The following is a 23,469-nucleotide window of genomic DNA, read 5'->3' on the forward strand; positions in this document are numbered from 1 at the left end:
TGCAAAAATATACCTACTTTTTCACATTTCATTGAATTATAACATTAAACATCAATGCATTCCTTTGGGTTATGTGGTAGACCAACACAAAGTGGAGCAGAATAACGAAGTAGAGGTCTGTCAGTTAAAAGTCTGAAAAGTCTAGTGTGTATTTGTATTCTTCCCCCCTTAACTTTGATAGCCCTAAATAAAATCCAGTCCAATCAATCGCCTTCAGAGGCTACCTGATTTATAAAGAGAGTCTGTTCTGTAAAGGCATCAGAATTGTTCAGGTACAGTTGTGGGGAAGTGTAAAGCAGGGATAGATCATAAACAGTAACCCAAGCCTTAAACATCTCACAGAGCTCTGTTTGGTTCATCCTCTTAAAATGGAAAGAATATGGCACAATAGCAACCTACCAAGACATGCCCGTCCTGCCAAACTGACAGGCTGGACATGGAAAGTATTAATGAAAGAAGTAGCCAGGAAGACTGTAGTAATGGAGGAGCTACAAATAACCAAAACTCAGGTAGGATAATCTGTTGACAGGATGACTAATAGTCACTCCACAAATTTTGCCTTTATTTAAGAATGGCAAATAGAAAGGTATAGTTGAATGAAAAATAACAGGAAAGCCCTATTTGCAGTTTGCCACTAGCCATGTAGGAGATAGAACAATTTAGATAGATCCAATCAATATCCTATAAAGCATATTGATCTAAACAATGTTCCAAAGTCCAGACCTAAATCCAATTGAAAATATGTGGCCAGAGACGAAAATCTGTGGCCAGAAACAGCTCAAGCTTTGACTGAGCTTAAGCTGTTTTGCAAAAGAAAAATGGGCAAAATTGTCCCTCTCTTGATAAGCAAAGTTGGAAGAGACAAACCCAAAAAATGCAAATATAAATACAATGAAAGGTGATTCAACAATTTTTTAAAGGGGGTCTGAATGCAAACACACATCACACTTTTCAAAGTTTTATTTGTAACACATGTTGAAAGCCATTCATTATTATGTTTGCAGTGCAGAATTGGACTTTTCTTTGTAATGGTTCGTCACATGAAATCCGTTGAAGTTGAAACTGAAACAGAACCATGAAGTTCTTTTTCACAGTTTTACCCAATGCGAGGGTTAGACAGTAGACGTCTTGATCTGTATTGGAAATGAGGAGCTATGCACTCTTTGACCTTCCTGTTGCATTTAAGCTTCACTATGGATTGTATGGGATCTTTGTTCTTTGTAGGCCCCGAGCCCCCAGCTTCAGTCGTGGCCTCTTGAAAACATCAATACGCCTCTGTGTGCAGTAGCTGCAAAATCCAAGATCATGGTGTGTTTTTTTAATGTTCTGCTGGAAAGCACCATGAAGTTAAACATAAAGAAATCCAAGGACTGTGTGAAAAAAATAAGATCAGTCATCACTCGCAGTTTAGCTCCCATCCTCTTGAAAATGCAAATTAAAGAAATGTATAAGTGTAATGTTTAATGTTGTTATACTGAGTTTCTCAGATGGACAGTTTGGATAAACAGGCACCTCTCCTGGAACAATACATTGTCTTAGAACATTTCTCTTTGCTACAAAATAACACAGTAAACCAGAAAGGACTCTAAGGCTCCTACAAAGTCCAACTTTTATGTTTACTGCACTCACACTGAAGCAGGGAGTTGTGTTGCTTTCAGCTAGGGCTGAAACAATTAATCGGATTAATCGATTGTTTAAAGAATCGTCACCTTATTAGTAATCGAATAATCATTAACTGGATACAGACTATGGCAAAACATGCCATTTGCTCAAAGAACAACCCAGTCAGAGCAGTAATTAGGCCAAAATTGCAAACAAAATACATGTATTTTGCATTTAGGATGAAAAACCTTCCTTGTCTGTAAACATGCTCTATCTTGTTCAAAGTTTGTAAAAATCTCCTATTCAGCATCTTGTGCTATCCAATTATTAATCGAAAAAAATAATTGTCAGATTAAATGATTATCAAAACAATCGTTATTTGCAACCCCACTTTTAGTTCATAATGTGGGATGGTTTAGTCCTATAATGTTATCCCAGCTTCTTAGTCCAAACCATTCATTAGCCACACTTTTTCCCCAATTAAAAGGGCATGAATAATTTTATTGTGAATTATTTTATTTTTACCTGGTCAGCAATACACTAACATGCAAAAGAGTAGTTTTCTCATTTTCTGCGGTGGAATGTTATTTATTATGTTGGTCTGGAATATATAAATTATTTATGTAATATCTAATTCATGGTATGAGATGCTTAGTATGATAACCTTCAGTAAAGTTTCTACGGTTTGTGCTGAATCATTATATTAGCACGGTATATTAGCCATAGTCAGAAGGACTTGGGTTTAGTTAATCACTTTAGTTTTCAGCTTTGTGTTGTTTCTTTATTTCTGTTCCTTCTTAGGTTATTTTACACATGTTGTGTTAGTCACAGGGCTCCACATGAATTCCAAAATTAAAATAAAAAATGTCCACATAGACCTGAGAAGCATAATGAGAAGATAGTTTTCTCTGTTTTACCTGTTTTTTTTACCACCCCCACAGATGTGTGGTTAGCCAGCAGGAGGTGGAAAGCTTCATTGGGAGGCGTTTAACAACAGTGGGTGCCAAACCCCATCATGCTAGCAGCCTAGCTGAGGTGCTGGTGACAGCTGACTGCAGGGGGCACTATAGTCATGGACTCAACAGGATGGGTCAGTCGATGTAGAATCCTGTGAATATCCATATTTCACTTCCCACAATGTCATATTGTAACTTGTAGATTTTGTGATGCACTGTGTAGCATCTGCTGGGAAATCTGTGCCTAAAATGTGCATGCTATTTACCACCTGTGTCTTTGCTAACAGACATGTACCTAAAGGACATACAGACAAGAGTCTGTGCAGTCGAAGGTGAGCCAGTGGTGGAGAAGGAAAGTGCAGCCACAGTGCTGGTGGATGAGAAAAACCTCTTGGGCCCAGTCGTGGGAAACTTCTGCATGAATCTGGCAATTAGAAAGGCCAAAGAGGTTGGGATTGGCTGGGTGGTGGCACATGGTGGGTCACATATCTTCTCTGATTTCTATAGGAGTAGACTTTCCTCTGTTTATATTTTTCAAGAAACAAAAGATTTAATGTGATAGACACAAATAATGTAATGAATAACTGTGAAGTGGAAGAAAAATGATTAATAGTATTCAAAATTAAAAAGGAGTGCCCCCATTTAATCTCATACCCCTAAATAAAATCCAGTGGAATCCAATTTCCTTCAGAAGTTACTTAGTAAACAGTCCATCTGTTTGCAATTTAATCTCAGTATAAATCCAGGTGTTCTGCAAAGGCCTGTAAAGGTTTGTTAGAGAACGTTATTGAACAAATAGCATCATGAAGACCAAGGAACACAGCAGACATAGAGAAATTTAAAGTAGTTAGGTTATAAAACAACATCACAAGCTTTGAACATGGAGGACTGATTAGTCCAACCTATTATACCAAGAGTATGGCACAACTGCAAAGTTGCCAAAACACAACTGTCCACTTAAACTTGACGGCAATGCTGGCATTAATCAGAAAAGCAGCACAAGAGGCACATGGTAACTCTGAAGCTAAGTGATACACAGCTCTGGTGGAAAAATTGGTTAACCGGAACATTATTAGTCTGACACTCCACAAATCTGGCTTTTATGGGAGAGTGGCAAGATCAAAGCCATAAGCAGTTTGCCACAAGTGTGTAGTGATAAAGCAAACGTGTGTGAGTAGTTTTAAGATAAGACGAAAATATTCATTTAAGAGCCAATTTTGTCATTTTTTCTGCATTCAAGATGTAATGTGTGTTGGAAAGCCCAAGCTCCACGTGTCCCTGAGCGCAACACCACCACAATAAAATATGGTGGTGGCAGCATCATGTTTGGGTTGCTCTTCTTCAGTAGGAACAGGGAAGCTGGTTAGAGTTGATGGGAAGATGGATTGTGTCCTATGGACAGACTCTCCCACCTCAGCTGTAGACCTCTGCAGTTCATCCAGAGTGATCATGGGCCTCTTGGCTGCATCTCTGATCAGTCTTCTCCTTGTTCCTCCTTGAAAGTTTAGAGGGACGGCCGGGTCTTGGTAGATTTGCAGTGGTCTGATACTCCTTCCATTTCAATATGATTGTTTGCACAGTGCTCCTTTGGATGTTTAAAGCTTGGGAAATCTTTTTGTATCCACATCCGGCTTTAATCTTCTCCACAACAGTATCTCGGATCTGCCTGGTGTGTTCCTTGGTCTTCATGATGCTCTCTGCGCTTTGAACAGGACCCCGAGACTATCACAGAGCAGGTGCATTTATACAGAGACTTGATTACACACAGGTGGATTCTATTTATCATCATGAGTCATTTGGGACAACATTGGATCATTCAGAGATCCTCACTGAACTTCTGGAGTGAGTTTGCTGCACTGAAAGTTAAGGGGCCAAATAATATTGCACGCCCCACTTTTCAGTTTTTTATTTGTTAAACAAGTTTGACACATCCAATAAATTTCATTCCACTTCACGATTGTGTCCCACTTGTTGTTGATTATTCACAAAAAATTTGAATTTTATATCTTTATGTTTGAAGCCTGAAATGTGGCAAGAGTTTGAAAAGTTCAAGAGGGCCGAGTACTTTCGCAAGGCACTGTAAGTGATAGAATATAATTTTATTTAAACCTGATAATGATCCAGTTAATGTCACATAAGGACTCACACAAAAATCAAAGTATTAAATATAAGTAAAGAATTAATTTTCCCGTGGTTAATGTAATATCCATATATAGGTGGAACTGAATGAGCAGTGAGGGGACCCCATTCCTGATAGCTGGGGCTGTGACCCACAGGGACATTTAATGACGGACCCAAAAAGTGTTCTGACCGGAGGAAGATTGGTCCCCATCGGTGGTAGTGAAGCCACTGGTCAGGTTATTATTAAATTTGTTTACAGCACATACAACAGATTTACATTCGTCTATAAAGCAAATTAGCGACATTAGGCAGAACTGGGCATAATAGTAACAGATTTTCTAGTCTTTTTGTAGATTATTTTTTTGCAACTGCTATTTCTGAAATGGGCTTTGAAATTTGAATTACATCACATGTTTCTGTGCAACCATTATCACAGTATTTCAAATACAGCTTAATACTGCAAAATCACAACCGGAAGTAGTTCACACTCCGACCTCCAGATGGCAGAAACAGTGCTTCCAATATGATACTTGATATGGGGAATTTGCATCAATATGCTCCTCAACTGGATTAAGACCACAAAAGGTTTTAGGAGAACTCACAACAGTATTCTTAAATGGATTCAACTATAAAAGAGTGCCACCTAGGTCCAGGATCCTGCAGACAAAATAAATGTTTATACACTCTTTAATTTATTGTCTACTCTAGAATTAAAATAATATTAGGTCATGAGGCATTTGAACTATCTGCCAAAGCAGAAAGTTCTAGGCATTCTAGGCATTGTTTTTCTATGCTCTCGCTTGCAGGCATTAGTTTGATTTCCTTACTTTTTCTTTTGCATCCTAGATTGTCACTGTTTTTAATGATTTACATGGCAAATTTTTGTATTACTAGCACATTTAAGTATGTGCTTATTAATTGTTAATTATGCCTGTCACAAATGTCAAAATTATGCAGATTTAATTGATTTAGAAATGTTCTTCGACCTAATTGTTCTGAGAAAAAAATCTTCTTGAATAGCTATGCTGTTGTTTTGCGAAATTGGGATAAAAATTTGATTGTGATTTTACAGTAAAAAAAACAAACAAATTAATCATGCCGTTTTTGCTGTAATACTTAGTCCTTGTCTATGTTAGGTCATGATCAGTTTATTTCCGTTTTTGAAAAAGTTATGGTTTCGCTTAAAAAGTTATACATGGTTTAGAGTCTCCTAAATATTGCAAATCTTAGTCCCATGTTTTTCTTTTACATTTTGTGTCATGAATCCATACAATTGGTAATAAAATTAAAACCAACTACAAGAAAGTACAATTGTTGCATGATGACTTATATTTGTTCTTGCTCTTTTGTTGAATGTAGGTGGCTACAAAGGTTATGGTCTTGGAATGATGGTGGAGGTCTTCTGTGGGATCTTGGCTGGTGCCCAATACAGCAAATATGTCCGCACATGGAAAGTTACTGACCGTGTTGCCAACCTGGTACACTTCTGCTGTTTTTATCTGTTTTTTTGACAAAGAGATATAGAAACATCCGAATGATTTTGTTAGGGTTAATTAATGATTATATATGTTTTAACTTTAATAGAAGTGAAGCTTGCTGTTCAGAGTGATTATATCTTATATGTACAAGAGCTGCAAGATAGAGACAGGATGTTCTAGAACATTCTGTCGGTGCAGCTGTATCCAATCTTATGAGTGTGCATCCCTCCCTTTAGTGGTTGGAGCATTTTGTAACCAGGGCGTTTTTTCTCTTATCTCTTATCAATAAAATGCAGAGGGAGCAGAGGCTGTCTTCAGAGTGTTGGTGGAGGATTGTAACTGAGCAGCCTCTGAAACACTCTCACCTGCAGGTTAAAATGAACTAACTTCTCTGTGTCTTTCTTTGTGCAGAATTGTGAAAGTGTTTGGTGTTTAAACCTAACATAAATGGTCCTTCGAGCCGGAGACCAAGACGCTTGACGATCCCAGTGGGTGAGTGAGATTCCAGACAAATCTGTGGCCACAGTACTAATACCCTTTCCGGGACTGGTCCCTCCCTGACAGGCTGGGGTCTGACGGCTGACGGTACTCCCGAGGACACAGAGAACCAGTGAGTAGGTCTTTCATTTAAAAGGAATGAGTGATGAAATGCAAATGACCTAAAATAGTACAGTATAGAGAAACCCTGACAATTCTAGACACTATCAGGTGAACTAAAATAAACAGTTAAATTCCGCAGGAGGGTAGACTCCCTTAGTTGAAATAGACTAATTAAACTCTACACAGGACGGCGGAGTCCTCTGTTATGTTTTTGTGAAAGTAATTACAGTAAGAGTAAAACGCGTAAAAAAGTGTGACTGAAAAACGTGTGGAAGAGTGAATGGAATCGTAATGACCATTAGGTCCTTACTTTTCATATAAACTGAAAACAGATAGTAAATGGTGAGCCTTTGTGGATGCTTGTAGGCAAGAAAATCCCACCTGAACAGGGTTGAAGTGGATTTTACCACAACTGACTTCTTGATCACCATCCTGTTTTCAAATACATAAATCCAGTATTTAGAATACACCAGGTATTAAAAAACATACTGGATCTAAATTTAGTTCAAAATGGGAAAGGGGCAAAGTAAAGAGAAACAAAAGTTACTTGATAACCTTACATGCAAAGATTGGAAAGCGGTAGAAAAAGAAAATCAAGATGCAGTAGAACCCCTATGTTATTGGATAAAAACCTATAATTATAATGGAAAGCTGTCTACAAGTGCCCTAACAGAATTACAGAATAAAATAAAAATTAAATGCAAAAATAATGAAAAACAAATGAGAAAGGAAGGTTATGCACAGACTCAAGTCTGGGTTAAAATAGCAAAACAACGTGAGGAAGGAGAAAGACTGGCAAAACAGGAAAGAGAGGAAAGGAAGCGACAAAATAAAGAGAAAAAAAAAGCAAGTGAAGAAGAGCAAAAGAGAGAAAAAGAGGAAGCAAAATGGAAAGAAGCAGGACATGAGAACATAATGTTTCACAGAAGGGAAGATAATGAATATTCTGGTCCCTACTTAGCGTTGCAACAGCAGTTACTGCAGCAACAGGGAGGGGCAGTGGGGAGAAATGATATAGATGCACCCACTGCTCCACCACCACCATCACCACCTGGATATACACCACGAACACCAATTGCTACTCGAAGCACTGGTGCAGTGGGTAAATGGTCTGCAACATTGGGACATTTATTATCTCCATTACCTAGGGTTAGTCCCATGACCCTAGATGAAGGAGGGGATGTGCAAACTTTTCCCCTCATTGAACTCCCTAACCCACGAGCAGGCGCAGAAGGCCAATCAGACATAATTAGAGTTTATCGAACTTGGACCCAAGATGATGTTAAAAAGGCTGTAGAAGGAATCCCACACCCTAGAGAGGATGTGGATGAGAGTGTGAGGCAGATGGAGGATCTTAGAAAAGCCTACCATCTGAATGGAATGGAAGTCCAACAAGCATGGATGTGCAAACTAGGCCCTGACTGGTATCACGTGAAGGGAGGTTATAATCCATCAACTACATTAGGAGCACCTCTTGCAGCTGGTAGCGGAGAGCTAACAACCCAGTTAGATCCTCTCCTGGATAGAGTAAAAGGAAAATATAAAAAGAGAGCAAATTACACTGAAATAGGAAGATGTAAACAAAAACCAGATGAACCTTTTGATGAATACAGAGTAAGAATGGCGAAAGTTTTTAAAGTTCACAGTGGACTGGAACCAAGCGAGGATGAAAATGGTGCTTATCAGCAGCAACTAAAAAATGCACTCCACTCAGGCTCAACACCCGACATACATGGCTGGGTGAACCGGCACTACATAGGAATGAGTGGGGGCTCGCTTGCAGACTACATAAATCATGCGCTGCATGCTGAAAAAGTTATAAAAAGTAAAAAGGGTAAAAAGGACACAGTCAGAGACGCAGTGTTTTACCAAGAGGAGGACAACACTGTGTACTATCAACAGTCACAGGGCAGGGGAAGAGGCAGAGGCCGAGGTAGAGGAAGAGGTAGAGGACACTTTGGAGCACAAAATCTTAGAGCATGTTGGTCCTGCGGTAAAGAAGGACATCTAGCCAGGGATTGTAGGGGAGGTCCTCCCCCACAAACTAAAAATGCATGACTAGATCGTGAGACAAACGGGACAGAATTGGATCAAAATTTAATACAAGAGAAAACCACCTCAGAAGATGAGGAAATACTAAATTTAGATGACCTATTCTATGTTGAAAAAATAAGACCTGAAATAACCCTGCTGGTACAAGGCACACCTATCACGTTTCTTTGTGATAGTGGAGCTTGCAGGACAACAATTAGAGAACAATTACCATATGTGAGACCCAGTGGGAAATGTACCACAGTTCAGGCCGCACAAGGTAAAATCAAACAAGTAAATGAAACAGAACCCTTATGGATCAGAGATCCAGAAGGAAAAACATGTCAGTTATCAGTTTTGATGTTACCAGAATGTCCAGTGAACCTATTAGGAAGAGATGGCTTAATAGCCCTCTGCCTAAGCCTAACACCAACCCCAGAGGGTTTGAGAGTGGTCAGAGGCAAACCTGAGGAAGTCTATGTAGTACAAGGGACGGGAACACCAAATTATTACTACACTTTAGACATCCCTAACAAACCGCCAACTGCAACAGGGGCATCGTTAGTGGATGAAGGCAAACAATCAATGCGGAGCCCACAAGATGTTATGTCACCAGATGAATTACATGTGACAATGTGGTATACTGCAAAGCCAGACACCAAGTACATGAGTGAACTGAACAGGATGACCCCAACAAAGATAACAGTCTCATATGTGTACTCAGATGTAGAAGCAAATGCAGCAGCTGCAGTAATATTGCCAGAAACTGTCAAACCACTGTTCAGACAACTTTCTGGGCCACACATATCCTTATGCAAAGACAAAAAGGAAGAATGGAAAAACTTAGCAAAACTAGTGGACAGAGGTGAAAGAGCAAGGGATTGGGTGGTAACCGGCATGAACACATGGTATAGCCAGTCCACTGAAATGACCAAAAAGGCATTGTTCTGGACAGTAACTGTCCAGGCTGGAGTGCACCTAGACCCAAAACAAAAATGACACATCTTTTTCACAAAAGAAGAAGAGGAACTACTTAAACAAGTTCCTGAGAGACTATGGTCACAAGGACCTACTGATGTTGGCCTGGTAAAAGGAGCACTTCCTGTTGTGATAAAACCAAAAACAGAGTACAGACCCAGAGTTAAACAATATCCTCTAAAACCAGATGCAATGGTGGGAATAGAACCTGTTATTGAAGATTTAAAGAAGGCTGGAGTATTAATTGAGTGTGCTGAATCACCCTGTAACACACCAATATTCCCTGTAAAAAAGGCACCCCCATCTGTGGGATGGAGGATGGTTCAAGATTTACAAGCGGTAAATAATGCAGTAATACAAAGATATCCGTGTGTAGCAGATCCACACACGTTATTAAACTCTTTGAACCCAAAAGCAAAATACTTCACTGTGGTGGACATAAGCAATGCATTCTTTTCTGTACCACTACACAAAGACAGTCAATACTGGTTTGCTTTCACCTTTAAAGGGAAAAGATACACTTATACCAGATTACCACAAGGATATTGTGAAAGCCCCACCATCTACTCCCAAGTTCTTACATCCAGCTTGGCCACTTTTGACCCACCACAACAGAGCCAATTGCTCACGTATGTGGATGACATACTAGTTGCATCTGAAACCGAAGAAAAATGCAAAAAAGACTCCATAGCACTCCTGAAACATTTGGCTAAAGAAGGCCACAAAGTCAGCAAAAACAAATTACAGTTTTGTAAGGAAAGTGTGAAATATCTGGGCCATCAGCTCAGTTCAGGGGGAAAAACAATAATGGAAGAAAGGAAAACTGCAATTCTGCAAGCACCAAAACCATTGACAAAGAAACAAATGATGTCTTTTTTAGGACTCACTAATTACTGTAGAAGTTGGGTGCCAAATTATGCAGAGCTAACAGCACCCTTGCAAAGCCTGATGTACAAAGAGGAACTTAAAATGTCTGACTACCTAAAATGGAGTTCTGAAGCAGAAGATGCACTCTGTAAATTGAAACAAACTATGGTGGGAAGTTGTGTGTTAGCATTACCAGATTACAACAAAGACTTTGTACAAATGGTAGACTGCAAAGGAAATTTCATGACCTCCGTGTTGACACAGCTACATGGAAGTAAATATAAACCAGTAGCCTACTATTCAACCAAAATGGATGCAGTGGCGTGTGCCCTTCCACATTGCGTTAGAGCAGTGGTGGCTGCTTCCCTAGCAGTCACGTCTAGCGCAGATGTTGTACTATTCCATCCACTCACTTTGAAAGTACCTCATGCAGTTTCAGCACTGCTTTTGCAAACTAAAATGAGTTTTCTGTCACCTGCAAGACATCTTTCCTGTATGTCTATCCTGCTGTCACAACCACATCTCAAAATAGAACGGTGTACAGCACTAAACCCAGCAACATTAATCCCCACAGAGGAGGATGGAGAAACTCATGATTGTGAAACATTATCTGAGGAAATAGCAAAAAGCAGAAAAGACTTAAAAGATACTCCTTTGACAGAAGGAGAAATATTATTTGTAGACGGGTCTTCCAAAAAGGATGAGAAAGGTAAAACAAAAACCGGATATGCTGTAGTGACTCTTAATAAAGTACTAAAAGCAGAAGCACTCCCTTCACACTACTCAGCGCAAGCTGCTGAGTTAGTAGCCTTAACTGAAGCATGCAAATTAATGACAGGAAAAAGTGCTACAATATACACTGATAGCCAGTATGCATATGCAACAACGCATACTTTTGCACAACATTGGAAAAATAGGGGTATGATTACCTCCACTGGAAAACCTGTAACACATGCAGCACTATTAACAGAGTTATTGCAAGCAGTCCAACTGCCAAAAAAGCTTGCAATATGCAAATGTGCGGCACACACCACAGGAACAGACACTGTGACTAAAGGCAACGCCTTTGCTGATAAAACTGCTAAAGCAGCTGCAGAACAACAACCAAGTAGTCTTCTCCTAGTAACAATAGAACTAAAAGATGAAACATTACTGGAAATGCAACAACAATCACCCCAAAATGAAATACAAACCTGGCTAAAAAAGGGAGCTCAACTTAAAGAAGGAATATACACCTGACCAGAAAATAAACCTATCCTACCAAAAAACCTATACAAATGGGCAGCAATATCGAGTCATGGAGTTTCTCATGTCTCGAGAGGAGGAATGGTAGGATTAGTGAACAAAATATACACAACATATGGATTCAACTCTTATTCAAAAAATTTTTGTAGAACATGTTTGATCTGTGCCAAACACAATGCACAAGGGAACTTCAGACCAAAAAGGGGACAGTTCCCCAAAGCAAAATATCCTTTCCAACACATACATATGGATTTCATAGAATTAAATAAAAGTGAAGGAAAAAAGTACTGTTTAGTAATAATAGACTCTTTTTCTAAATGGATAGTTATTTCCTACACAAAATCCTGATGCATTGACCGTAGCAAAAGCACTATGTAAAGATATCATACCTAGATATGGAATTCCAGAAAAAATATATAGTGATAATGGAACTCATTTCGTCAATCAAATGATAGAAAAAATAGGAGAAGCCCTACAAATGGATCTTAGACATCACTGCGCTTATCACCCTCAAAGCGCTGGTCTAGTAGAACGAATGAATGGAACAATAAAAAATCGATTAAAAAAAGTGCATGGAAGAAACAGGAAGACCATGGACTAAATGTTTAGACTTAGTAAAGCTCTACATAAACATCACAAGCACAGGAGGACTAACACCCTATGAAACCCTGTTTGGGAGGCCATATAGATTACCATTCTTTAAAAATAAATGGGAAACTGATGATGAAAGCACACTAGCAGATTACATGAGAAAAATGTTACAGCAAAAACAACAAACAGATGAACACGCAAGTGACCATGAGCCTTTTGTGTCTACACAGGAAAAACCATTAGTTGAACCTGGAGACTGGGTCCTGATAAAAAGCATAAAGAAGAAGCATTGGCATTCACCTAAGTGGGAAGGGCCCTATCAGGTGTTGTTGACCACTGGAACTGCAATTAAGATTGCAGAAAGAAACTCATGGATCCATCTGACACATTGTAAAAGAATAATAGAACATGACTAAAATAAGTTTCTTAATAGCAGTGTATATTCTAACCATCATAATTTGTGTTGTGGTCATAGCATTGTGGTATCTGCTGTAGCATTGTGACTTTTCAACAAACCTACAGAGGAAAGTCCGGCTACAAAGGGAATTGTAATTATAGTTTACAATTGTCTCAAACCGGTGAAGATCTCCACAACTCTGTTTAAAGGTGCTTAGGAAAGGTTCCAATCTATAAGTAAGATGTACACCCCCACACACAAGAAAATAGTGCTAGTAGCTGGAATAATCTCAGTGGTAATTGTAGGAGCTATTTTACTATGGGAACGTTTTTACGAAGAAAGAAAAGATTTGAGTAAAAGACAAATAAATGTTAATTCCTGCCCAAATGATGTAAGCATCAGAACCACAAAACTATGTGTACCAGTACAGAAAACCACTACAGTAAAAATACCCTGGGGAACGCTTGGAACAGCACGTGATGGCACAAATGAACAAGCCTCAATGTATAAGAAATGGGAGTGGTATTTGACCTATGGAGATGTGCAATGGTGGAGTTGGAAATACTTAGTAGCAGAAACAGGACAGGACTGGTCTGATTGGTCCACAGGTCCAGCAATTAAATGGAGAAGACAATTGACCCTGATAAAAGATGAAGGAGGTCTAACCTTGACTGTAATCTCCCCCAACAACACGGGATGTACAGACTTTGTGGCGGCACCATATGTAGATTCTAGCCAAGGCCAATATTACTGGCAGATTCAAATATGCGTTAAAAACATTACTAAGCCACTTGCGGTAATACGGCATGATGCCGCCACACCTGAAAACACAACAAACAAATGGCATATGGGGCTAAAACTATTAGTGGAGTTTAAGACAGAACCAGTAACCCCGGATGACTGGTTCAAAATAACTACAGGAATATCTAAAATAGATAACAACTGGCTCTTAATGGCAGAACAGGCTGCCCAGGCAGTAAAAACAGATTGTGTAGTATGCATGGGAGCCAGACCCCTGCTACAAGTGGTTCCCTCAACGTTGACAGAAAAATGCTTAGTAGAAGTAATGAACAGCACAAGACTCTCAACAAACTGTACTATGTGGGATAAGATTTATCCTTTGACTACCGCCGAAAAACAAAAACCGATGTTTTCAAATAAGGTTGCTCCAGGAAATTTTTCCTGTATAAACCGAACAGGTGTGGGATCAAACATAAGCAGACTCAATAAAGATCAATGTCACTCCATCATAGCAGTAGGTGTCAGCTTTAAACCTAAAGCACGCAGCGACATCTGGTGGTGGTGTGGAGACGATAAACTGTATGACAGGTTGCCATACAACACAACTGGATTGTGTGCATCAGTGTCATTAATATTTCCCGTGTCTGTTATTCCACTCTCAGTAGCAGAGTTGTTGGGTACAGTAGCCAGCATATTTCCACACACCTGGAAAAATAGAGAAAAAAGATCAGGATGGAGTAAAGACGACCCTACTTATATAGATAGCATAGGAATACCAAGAGGAGTTCCTGATGAATATAAGTTAGCAGATCAAGTAGCAGCAGGTTTTGAATCCACCATATGCTGGTGGTGCACAATAAATAAAAATGTTGACAGAATAAATTACATCCATTACAATGTGCAACGACTAGGAAATAAAACTGAAGAAGGATTCTCAGCCATCCATGAACAATTGTCAGCTACCTCTTTAATGGCTTTCCAAAATAGAATTGCTGTCGATATGCTCTTAGCTGAAAAAGGTGGAGTATGTTCAATATTTGGGCATCAATGTTGTACATTTATTCCAAATAACACCGCAGCTGATGGGAGCCTCACCAAGGCCCTGGAGGGCCTTAGGTCACTTAACAGCAAAATGAAAGATCATTCTGGAGTTGACACCACAATGTGGGATGGGTTTGGAGAAATGTTTGGTAAATATAAACAATTAGTGTTGTCTATCCTTATGTCAATAGCAGTCTTTGCAGCTATTCTCACATTGTGTGGATGTTGCTGTATTCCGTGTATAAGAGCTTTGTGCACTCGCATAATAACCTCTGCTATTCAGCCAGTCAAAACAGAAATGTCAGAGATGTATGCCCTCCTGAGACCTGAGGAGACAGAAGGAGCCAGTGATGATGATGATGATGACCAGGAAGAAGAAGAGACTTCTCTGCATTTCCCTGATCTGTATCCTGACCCTGACGACAATTAGTTGTATACAGTAAACTTAAAGACCTCCTGCTACTTTTTTAATGACATGTACAGATAAAACACACCATGATGTCTTAACTGAAAATCTGAGAAGAAAAGGTTAATGATTGATGTATCAAGTGTTTAAAACATTTATAAAGAGGAGGAAAATGTTAGGGTTAATTAATGATTATATATGTTTTAACTTTAATAGAAGTGAAGCTTGCTGTTCAGAGTGATTATATCTTATATGTACAAGAGCTGCAAGATAGAGACAGGATGTTCTAGAACATTCTGTCGGTGCAGCTGTATCCAATCTTATGAGTGTGCATCCCTCCCTTTAGTGGTTGGAGCATTTTGTAACCAGGGCGTTTTTTCTCTTATCTCTTATCAATAAAATGCAGAGGGAGCAGAGGCTGTCTTCAGAGTGTTGGTGGAGGATTGTAACTGAGCAGCCTCTGAAACACTCTCACCTGCAGGTTAAAATGAACTAACTTCTCTGTGTCTTTCTTTGTGCAGAATTGTGAAAGTGTTTGGTGTTTAAACCTAACAGATTTGCATTTCTCTGTGTTGTTTTTAAACTACCCTTTAATGGCTAAGCAGAGGGTGGTACCTCATAACAACTGCTGAAAGTTATTGTCAGAATAAGGAGCAAAAACAGAAGTAGAATGAAAGTGACAAAATACAGTAATCTATAGAGAAGGGGCTACTTTGTGTAATTTGGTAGTTATAAATCAGGGCGAGTGAAAATTAATTGTGGGGTTCCTCAAGAGTTCATTCCCAGGCCACTTATATTTAACATCCATATGATCGATCCCCCTTGCTCAGATTATTGAAAACTACATCTCCTATCACAGGTATGTTGATGACACACAACTTTATATCTCTGTGTCACTGCATGACCCTCGTCCACTACCATCAATGAACCAATCTCTCCATAATATCAATACGTGGATGAGTCAGAGCCTCCTTTAGTTTAATGCAAATAAGACAGAAATCATTGTTTATGGCCCCAGGAATGCAAGGGTAGAAATCAGCACTTATCAAAAGTCATTGGGGCTAAAGACCACAGAGAATGTGAGAAAATGTGCTGTTGTTTTGGAGTTAGATCTAAATTTTAACAACCACAAAATAGTTTGTTACTAAACCAGCTTACTATCATTTTAAAACATTGCCAGAAAAATGGTGTTCTGTTAAAACAGGTCACGGAAAAACTGGTGTATGCCTTGGTTTTTGAAGGTTAGACTACTACAACGGTGTATTTACAGGACTCTGTAAATGAAAAGAAAAATCATTTAGACAAATATTAGTGTTTGACAAATTAAGATCTTCTTTAAACATTATCTTAAAGTATTTGTTAGTTTCTTTTTTGTCATTCTACTGATGTCCTGTAAAGACCTGTGGCCTGTCTTGTGTTTTTATGGTTCTATATACATAAACCTCCCTTCTCTTACCCTACAATATGGTTAGTAGCTGATCAGTAACCAAGTCCAATCAAGCAATTTAAATTCCATCAATAATATGACCCAACACATTCTCAAGCACTGTGATTGCATTGGAAGCCATTTAATCTTGAAGGGGGAAATTAAACACGGAGGAAAACATAGTTTTAAAAAATCAAGAGAAAAAAAAAAAAACAACTGAATGAATGACTAACTAAACAAATGTATTATTTTGTGCTTCAGTCATTTATAGACAGTGGCCACTTTGAAAAGGGGGCTCTGCTCTACCTTTTTGTCCCTCACCATTTGTCTTGTTTTGGTTTCAGGGCCTGTGTTTTGTTGCAATCAACCCAGAAAACTTTGCTCCAAGGTTTAATGAGAGGATGTCAGACCTGCTGTCCATCCAGAGAGACCATGACCCCGTGAGTACTTAGTGCTTTGACAAACATTTATTCTCTATTTATCTCAATTAATACTGGAAAGGAAAGTCCCTCCTTTCTTCTTTTCCTTGATGTTGCTCTTTTGCTGCAGGCTGATCCGGGCTCGCCTGTTTTGGCTCCTGGAGATCCAGAAAGGATGAATACGAAGAAGTGTGAGGAGATGGGTGGAACACCCTACCATATCAATGTCATCAAGTACATTGTAAGGAACGAAAAAAGTCCAACATTAAAAACCTTTTCTTTTAAGTATTTCTTTTTTACAAAAGTAAAATGGCAGGAGCTTGTAATATGTTAAGCCATGTTGTGTACCACACTGACATCAGTGGTCTTCTGTTATAAATCTATGCTAAATTATAGCTGCCTTAAAAAAAAGTATTTTGATTCCCAGAGCATGCTAACTTAGACCTTGCCTTTGTCCCTGCAGAACGATTATGCAAAGAAAATTGTCAGCCAGCTGCTGCCATGTGACAAGATCGTCTCCATTTAGATGATCAATTATAGATCCTCAGCTTCATAAATATGCTGATTTACTCATTTTAATTTTTAATTCAGAGGTACCTTGTAGGGAGATTGTATTATTTAAAATATAGATTTTCAGACTAATACTTTAGTCATTGTCATACTAACCTTATTACAGTATATTGAATATAATAAGTTAATCAGTCCAACCTACATGGTGGGGTGGATAACACTGTCTAATAAGTCTAATAAACTGTGCAGAGCTGGTCATTTCCTGCTATGGAAACATTTTACTCTTGAAGATATACAGAAATGACTGTGGTAGGATGTATAAAAGTCTATGATAGCACAAATAAATGTTTTAAATTAACAACAGGATGTTCCCCTGCTTTTGTTTTTACTTTTCTTTCATTAAAAGGCTGTAAATGTAACATTCATGTATGCCTTTTTATATAAAAATATTTTTTAGGTATTTGAGTTTTCATCAGCCATATCAAGATCGCTGATGTGACTGCAGCACGCTGTTCCGCATTTCCTGTGTCTGCCAGAGCTCGCTTAAAACATTGCATATATAAAACTATTGAAGGTAAAACTATTGTAGAGGATGAATTTTTACATTTTCTCTCTATTAAACTAAAGGCTCTAAGTCAGGACAAGATTGTTCTGTTGGCTGTCAAAACGTTTGACACAGACTGGATAGAAACCTCAAAGAAGACGCTGTAGGAGCTTTGTACCTCTACTCAGCGTAGCATCTTGCATAAAGGAGCACAAAAAGACATCAATAATGTGAAGGCCTGCTTCAAAGTGCTTAATGAATGCGGGGACAATGTTCCTAGATTTGTGTCTCATTACTATTTGAGTTGCCACCAGTGACTTCTACAAACATGGATGTCTGCGGCCTGCTAAGTAAAATGGAACAGCTCCATGTTGCAGTTTCTGCCATGAAGCAGACACTTCAATGCCAGGCTAAGGTCAGTGAAGGTCTACACGATGTCACGGCAGACCTGCGAAGCTGGATGTCTGCCCTGGAACAACGCGTTGATCAAGGATTCGTAGGCTGGTCTGGACTATTATCCGTGCAAATGCTGCTCTTTCCTCCATGGATATATGTGTCCCTGTTTCTGGCGTGAGCACAAAGGAATAAGTTTGCTATGGACATCAAAGTTATTTCATACAACTGTCGTGGCCTGCGCTTAGGTCAGAGCGCTGAAAAGCTCGCCGGTTGGTTGTTGATCATTTGTTGCAGCACTGTGACATCTTGTGCTTACAAGAATCTTTTTTAGCCAAGCAAGAATAAAAAGGATTAAACTCCAATTTAATGATAGTTTCCTTGGTGCTGGAGAGCCTCCTGCCGACCTCAGCTTGGGAATTAAAAGAGGAAAAATACCTGGAGAAGTGGCTATACACTAAGCTTGGACTCAGTGATAAAGGTCATTAGACTTGGTGTGGACTGGTGTATTGCAGTACTTGTAACACAGCATGACCAAGAATTCATTATTTTAAATGTGTATGCTCCCTTTTAATGTCTCCATAATGAAGAAGAATATCTTAGTAAGCTTGCTTTTATCAGTTCCTTTATGCACATTGAGAAATTGAATAGTGTCTATGTCAAGGGTGACATGAATGCAGACATCTCGGATAAAAACTCAGTGTTTGCAAAACATCTGAATCATTTTTGCACAGATTCTAATTGAATATTATCAAGTAGAGAACTTTTGCCAGTAGTAAGTTACACTTATATAAGTAAAGCTTGGCATACTACGTCCTGGTTGGACCATTGTATTACTACAGCAGATGCTCATGCTGCTTTGGTATACATTAATATTTTGTACAATGTGTTTATTGTTGATCACATTCCTAGAGATGTCAATTAGATTTGATCACATACCTGCAACTGTAAATGTGTCTAGTAACCAAAATCAGACACACACAGTCTGGCCTTCTATCTATTTTGAAAAACTACATTACCAAGAGAGGCAGTTACATGCACAGACTGCAACTGCTCAAATATCCAGCATAAAACTGACATATCCAGGTTATTTTCTCATATAATTAAAGCGTTACTGGAAGCTAGCCTGCCTTACAGTGAAAGTAATACTATAATCAAAATTAGGCCTGGTTGAAACACATATGTGTCTCAATATCACGCTGAAGCCCTCGAACCTACTACTACTTGGGCTCTTGCAGGTGAACCTAGACAGGGTCCTATATTTGAACATAAAAAGATGACAATGCAAAATATAAATATGCTATATGATTCATTAGAAAGAACGAGAACACCATGAGGGCTGATTCTTTGGCTAAAAAGCTGTTAGGTAAGGATACAAAAGCCTTTTGGAAAGAGGTGAAAACTATTAATAATAGCAAGCCCTCTCTCCCTTGCATAGTAGATAGCGTCTCTGGGGCGAGTTGATTGTTGATTGGCAACAGCACTATAGCAAGCTATTTACCTGTGTTTGGAGTGAACCCTACCAGGTTGACTGTTAATTTTGTAGAAACTATCAGAACTCATGAGGTTTATAAAGCAATCAAAAACTGTCTGCAAATAAATCTACAAGAATGGATCTTATTTCTGCTGAACATCGCAAATTTGCAAGTTTTTGATTAGCTCCTTTTCTTGCCTTGCTTCACAGGTTTTATTGTGCATGGCTTTATTCCTGACTCCTTGATGAAGGTGCTTCTGTCCCCTGTGATTAAAGAGAAAGCAGGAAAAGTTGGAAGCTCTGATAATTATAGATTCATTGCCCTTGCAAGTACACTGTCTAAAATCTTTGAACTTATTCTCTTGCCAAGATTTGAAAAAATAATGTCTACAGACAATCAATTTGGGTTTAAGTCTAAACATGGCACTGATCTGTGTATATATGGTCCAAAGGAAATATTGAGTAATTATAATAGCAAGAACTCTACAATCTTTCTGTGTTTCTTAGATGCCACAAAGGCCTGTGATCGTGTAAACCACAGAAAACTATTTCTAAAATTGAGTCAAGCTGGTGTGCCTAAATATATAGTAAGATGTCTGTCTTATTGGTATGCCAATCAAACCTTGCAGGTCAAGTGGGACAATTGTGTGTCTGCACCCTTCTGGGTCAGTAATGGAGTCAGACAAGGAGGCATCCTATACCCTGCATTGTTTAAATTTTTATATAAATGCCCTTTCTATGCAGTTAAATCTGTGTGGAACTGGCTGTGTGGTTGGAGACACAGTTGTAATCCACTTGATGTATGTTGACGACTTAGTGGCTTTTAGTCTGAGTTCAGCTGGTCTTCAGAAGCTGCTTAATGTGTGTTCAGTATATGGTGAACTACATGATGTTAAATTCAATCCATCCAAAAGTGTAATTCTGATATGTCTCACTAAAGAAGATAATTATTGGGTTTTCCCTAATTTTAAGTTGTCTGGGATCTTACTGAACATCTCAAATGAAGTAAAATATCTTGGTCATGTGCTGACAGACTGTCTATCAGATGATGAGGACATTTACCGTCAGGTTTGAATGCTATATGCTCAAGCCAAAGTTCTAGCTCGGAAATTTGGATATTATACTGATGAAGTTAAACTGAACTTGTTTAGATCATATTGCGCCTCACTGTATATGGCACACTTATGGTGCAATTATAAAAAAGCCAGCCTTCAGAGATTGAAGTGGCTTATAATGATGCATACAGACTTTTGTTAAAGAGGCCCAGATGGAGCAGTGCCAGTGAACTGTTTGTGTCTGCTAATCTCAGCTCTTTGATGGTTGTTTTAAGGAATCTTATGTATAAATTTATTTGTCGACTAAATGAGTCCAATAATAGAATTATTCTACTGTTGACTAACATTAAATATAGTGCAGTAAGATTTACTCCATTATTCTGCTGGGAGCTGCTGACCTCGACTGGGGACATTATCGGGCAGTGAAAGGAGTACTTCGAGGATCTCCTCAATCCTGCCATCACGCATTCCCTGGTGGAAACAGAGGCTGGGGACTCGGGGGGTTTCATCACCCAGGCTGAAGTCACCGAGGTGGTTAAAAAGATCCGCGGTGGCAGGGCTTCGGGGGTGGATGAGATCCACCCTGAGTACCTCAAGTCTCTGGATGTTGTGGGGCTGTCATGGTTGACACGCCTCTTCAACATTGCGTGGCGGTCAGAGACAGTGCCTCTGGACTGGCAGACTGGGGTGGTGGTCCCCCTTCATAAGAAGGGTGACCGGAGGGTGTGTTCCAACTACAGGGGGATCACACTCCTCAGCCTCCCTGGTAAGGCCTACGCCAGGGTATTGGAGAGGAGAGTCCGGCCGATAGTCGAACCTCGGCTTCAGGAGGAGCAGTGTGGTTTTTGTCCCGGCCGTGGAACACTGGACCAGCTCTATGCCCTCTACAGGGTACTCGAGGGTTCATGGGAGTTTGCCCAACCGGTCCACATGTGTTTTGTGGACCTGGAGAAAGCATTCGACTGTGTCCCTCGTGATGCCCTGTGGGGAGGTGCTCCAGGAGTATGGAATCGGGGGCCCTTTACTAGGGGCCATCCGTTCTCTGTACAAGCGGAGCAGGAGTTTGGTTCGCATTGCCGTAACTAAGTCGGACCTGTTCCCGGTGCATGTTGGACTCCGGCAGGGCTGCCCTTTGTCACCGGTCCTGTTCATAACTTTTATGGACAGGATTTCTAGGCGCAGCCAAAGGCCAGAGGGGGTCTGGTTAGGGGACCAGAGGATTTCGTCTCTTCTTTTTTGGATGACGTGGTCCTGCTGACCCCCTCTAGCCAAGACCTACAGCATGCGCTGGGGCGGTTCACAGCCAAGTGTAAAGCGGCTGGGATGAGGATCAGCTCCTCCAAGTCCGAGGCCATGGTTCTTGAGCGGAAAAGGGTGGCTTGTCCTCTTCAGATTGGAGGGGAGTTCCTGCCTCAAGTGGAGGAGTTTAAGTATCTCGGGTCTTGTTCACGAGTGGGGGAAGAGTGGAGCCGGCGATCGACAGACGGATCCGTGTGGCTGCCACAGTAATGAGGGTGCTGTACCGGTCCGTTGTGGTGAAGAGAGAGCTGAGAAGAAAAGCGAAGCTCTCGATTTACCGGTCGGTCTATGTTTTACCCCCACCCATGGCCATGAACTTTGGGTCATGACCGAAAGAACGAGATCCCGGATACAAGCAACTGAAATGAGTTTCCTCCGTAGGGTGGCCGGGCACTCCCTTAGAGATAGGGTGAGGAGTAGAGCCACTGCTCCTCCACATCAAGAGGATCCAGTTGAGGTGGATCGGGCATCTATACCGGATGCCTACTGGACGCCTTCCTCGGGAGGTGTTCCAGGCACGTCCCACCATGAGGAGGCCCAGGGGATGGCCCAGAAAACGCTGGAGGGACTATGTCTCTCGGCTGGCCTGGGAACGCCTTGGGCTCCCCCCGGAGGAGCTGGAGGAGGTGTCTGGCGAGAGGGACGTCTGGGCGTCTCTGCTGAGTCTGCTGCCCCTGCGACCCGGTCCCGGATAAAGCGGAAGACGATGAGTACGAGTACGAGTACAGTAAGATATACAGGGGTTGGACAATGAAACTGAAACACCTGTCATTTTAGTGTGGGAGGTTTCATGGCTAAATTGGACCAGCCTGGTAGCCAGTCTTCATTGATTGCACATTGCACCAGTAAGAGCAGAGTGTGAAGGTTCAATTAGCAGGGTAAGAGCACAGTTTTGCTCAAAATATTGAAATACACACAACATTATGGGTGACATACCAGAGTTCAAAAGAGGACAAATTGTTGGTGCACGTCTTGCTGGCGCATCTGTGACCAAGACAGCAAGTCTTTGTGATGTATCAAGAGCCACGGTATCCAGGGTAATGTCAGCATACCACCAAGAAGGATGAACCACATCCAACAGGATTAACTGTGGACGCAAGAGGAAGCTGTCTGAAAGGGATGTTCGGGTGCTAACCCGGATTGTATCCAAAAAACATAAAACCACGGCTGCCCAAATCACGGCAGAATTAAATGTGCACCTCAACTCTTCTGTTTCCACCAGAAGTGTCAGTTGGGAGCTCCACAGGGTCAATATACACGGCCGGGCTGCTATAGCCATACCTTTGGTCACTCAT

The 23,469-nt window shown here is 40.3% G+C and overlaps 1 protein-coding gene across 1 annotated transcript; it reads left to right on the forward strand.

Moving 5' to 3' along the window:
- The first annotated feature begins 1,103 nt into the window (after positions 1–1,103).
- On the forward strand, positions 1,104–17,425 carry LOC124883241 (uncharacterized oxidoreductase YjmC-like). Its single transcript, XM_047390248.1, is given in 8 exon segments — positions 1,104–1,111; positions 2,544–2,692; positions 2,846–3,081; positions 4,775–4,910; positions 6,039–6,157; positions 16,825–16,920; positions 17,030–17,140; positions 17,363–17,425. Coding segments are annotated over 8 exon segments (918 nt in total).
- Positions 17,426–23,469: the final 6,044 nt, after the last annotated feature.

Source organism: Girardinichthys multiradiatus, chromosome 2, assembly GCF_021462225.1.
Source record: "Girardinichthys multiradiatus isolate DD_20200921_A chromosome 2, DD_fGirMul_XY1, whole genome shotgun sequence".
Lineage (NCBI taxonomy): Eukaryota > Metazoa > Chordata > Actinopteri > Cyprinodontiformes > Goodeidae > Girardinichthys > Girardinichthys multiradiatus.